The sequence below is a fragment of the Apis dorsata genome, unplaced genomic scaffold (assembly GCF_000469605.1).
Source record: "Apis dorsata unplaced genomic scaffold, Apis dorsata 1.3 scaffold_257, whole genome shotgun sequence".
NCBI lineage: Eukaryota > Metazoa > Arthropoda > Insecta > Hymenoptera > Apidae > Apis > Apis dorsata.
This window is the reverse complement of record NW_006263535.1, coordinates 277,158-279,342: the sequence shown is the minus strand read 5'-3', so window position 1 is coordinate 279,342 and position 2,185 is coordinate 277,158. Positions and strand designations below refer to the sequence as shown.

Here is a 2,185-nt window from a genome sequence, read left to right as displayed (position 1 = left end):
CCCCCTCCTTTTCCTCCCCCGCTTTTCGCGCCCCGGAAAGGATCGTATTTTACTTTGTTCCTAAATCTTGTTCGGCGAGAGCGGGTTCTCCCCTATCCATCAACGTCCCGCTTCGTCTACGTCTGTTTTATTTCGTCTATATTCGCAGGCTTATTTAGGTTTCCAATGCGTTTTTTAAGGCCACCAGGTGATCAATCTCCTCCCGAGATTACCCTGATAGAAATGGATCTTTGTTTCATTCCCGGCTGCTCCTTCTAATATGCAGATATTTTATTTCCCTTACTACTATATATAGGAATAGGAAGAGAAACGAGTTGGTACGAGAAAGGTTCGATCCATTTTCGTTTCTTCTTTCGTGATTCGGTGGATTCGACGGTGGATTCCACGTGGATTCGTGTACGAATACGTCCTCCTCTCGAGGCTTCTTTATACGTATATATATATATAAGTTTTGTTTCGTTTTCCATTAACTTGAATTTATATTTCAACCATTTATTTTTTTGCCGAGTCGTAAATCACGAGCACGCCTCTCAAATCCGTAACCAAACTACGCTGCCAAATCAACCAAGGTGTCTCCGATATCTCAGGATCTGCCCTTTTCAAAACTATTCCCCTCCCTTGGAACGAAGAAGGCTTATCCTACACTTTTACACGTTGAATAAAAACCAAAAAATCCGAAGAATATTTCACCTCTCTTTCATCATCGAACATCTGAAACCTCGATAAATGTTATATATATATAGTATATATAGTATATCTGTTAAATTATACCACATTTTTACTGATGAAAATTGTCAAAACCTTGTTCCAGATATTTTCCCAAATCGACATATTGTTCAGCATTGGAGGCAAGTATTACACAGGGGAACCGATCACCTACACCTACATGGAGGACAAGATCTTCGAATCGTCGCGAAACATCACCATCAAGCTCCACCACCGTGTCGGTAAATACGTGAAACTGAGGCTTCATTTCTCGGACAGATGGATCATGATCAGCGAGGTGACCTTCGACTCTGGTAAGCGCATGCCTAAGCCGCGTCCTTCTATATTTCAAAAAAATAGAAAGCGCTCGACGTAAAAATATTACGAATCCCCTGTATCATTTCTCTTTCGAAAAAACTAACACGCGATGTGATGTATCGCGCGATCCTCATCGAAATATCCGTTGTGGAGTGTCGACCGATAAAACAGCTACCTAACCTACCTATCGCGCTCGGGTTAGCTCTCCCGTCGCGTCGGTCGGCGTAAAAACGTATAAAAACAATAGCCGGAGAGAGAAGGAAAAAAAAGCGCTCGTCACGGAACTTGTGCAGAACTTAGAGCGAATAGAAAAAAATTTCTGCTCGTGACGCGAAATCGTTTCACGGGGCCCAGACTTTTAGGCGGTGAACGCCTAAGGGGAGAAAGAAAAGCCGCGCGTACGTTATCCTTTTGCAATTCCGTTGCCCGTTTCGCTCGGATTTGACGTGACTCGTAACCGTCCCGTCGTTCTCCCCTCCTTTTTTGTCCGTTCCTCCTCCCTTCCCGATTTTCCACTCCGTACACGCGAATCCGACAGGGCAGCCGGCAACTGTCAATCATCGAGGAATAAAACTCCGCCGTGTATAAATTGATACACGATAATTGACAACGGCTTATTATATATCCGTCGGTCGGTCGATTTCGATTAACTAAGTCGTAACCGTACCGTTGGAAAAAAAAGATAACGTGATGGATGAATTCCGAATGAACGATGGGCAAAAATGAATCGGAATACAGATTGGTTGCTTCAAATTTTCTTGTTCATTTATTATTATTATTATTAGGATACGTACAATTACATAATTCAATTTTTTATAATTATAGATGGATTAGATATTTTTTGGAAAAGTGAAATATACCGATTGCTTTATAAGATATATATAGAATTTTATGAAGCGATAAGATAAGATAAGATAAGAATTCGTCTCGATTACTCTGTAAAAAAACTTTTTTTCAGCACATTGTAACATAATACTGACTGGTTGCCACTGCTGTTATTGTTTCTATCTTTCGTTACTCGTTTTCGTTATCCTTCTCCTTCGATTTTTCTTCTTCCTTATTCCTCCCCCGTTCCATATTTTTCTTCCACGCGAGTGAGAACGAGACCCGGATCCGATATACGATCGGGACGACCCGCCAACCGTTTCAATAGAAATCAACT

General features: G+C 41.5%; 1 protein-coding gene across 2 annotated transcripts in view; it reads left to right on the top strand.

Moving 5' to 3' along the window:
• The window catches only part of LOC102677059 (discoidin domain-containing receptor 2-like), a 141,476-nt gene that overhangs the window by 106,963 nt on the left and 32,328 nt on the right, over window positions 1-2,185 (top strand). For both annotated transcript variants that reach the window (XM_006616348.2, XM_031510762.1), the window contains exon 7: window positions 812-1,019. In XM_006616348.2, the coding sequence (XP_006616411.1) occupies window positions 812-1,019 (208 nt within the window). The remainder of the gene's footprint in view (window positions 1-811; window positions 1,020-2,185) is intronic.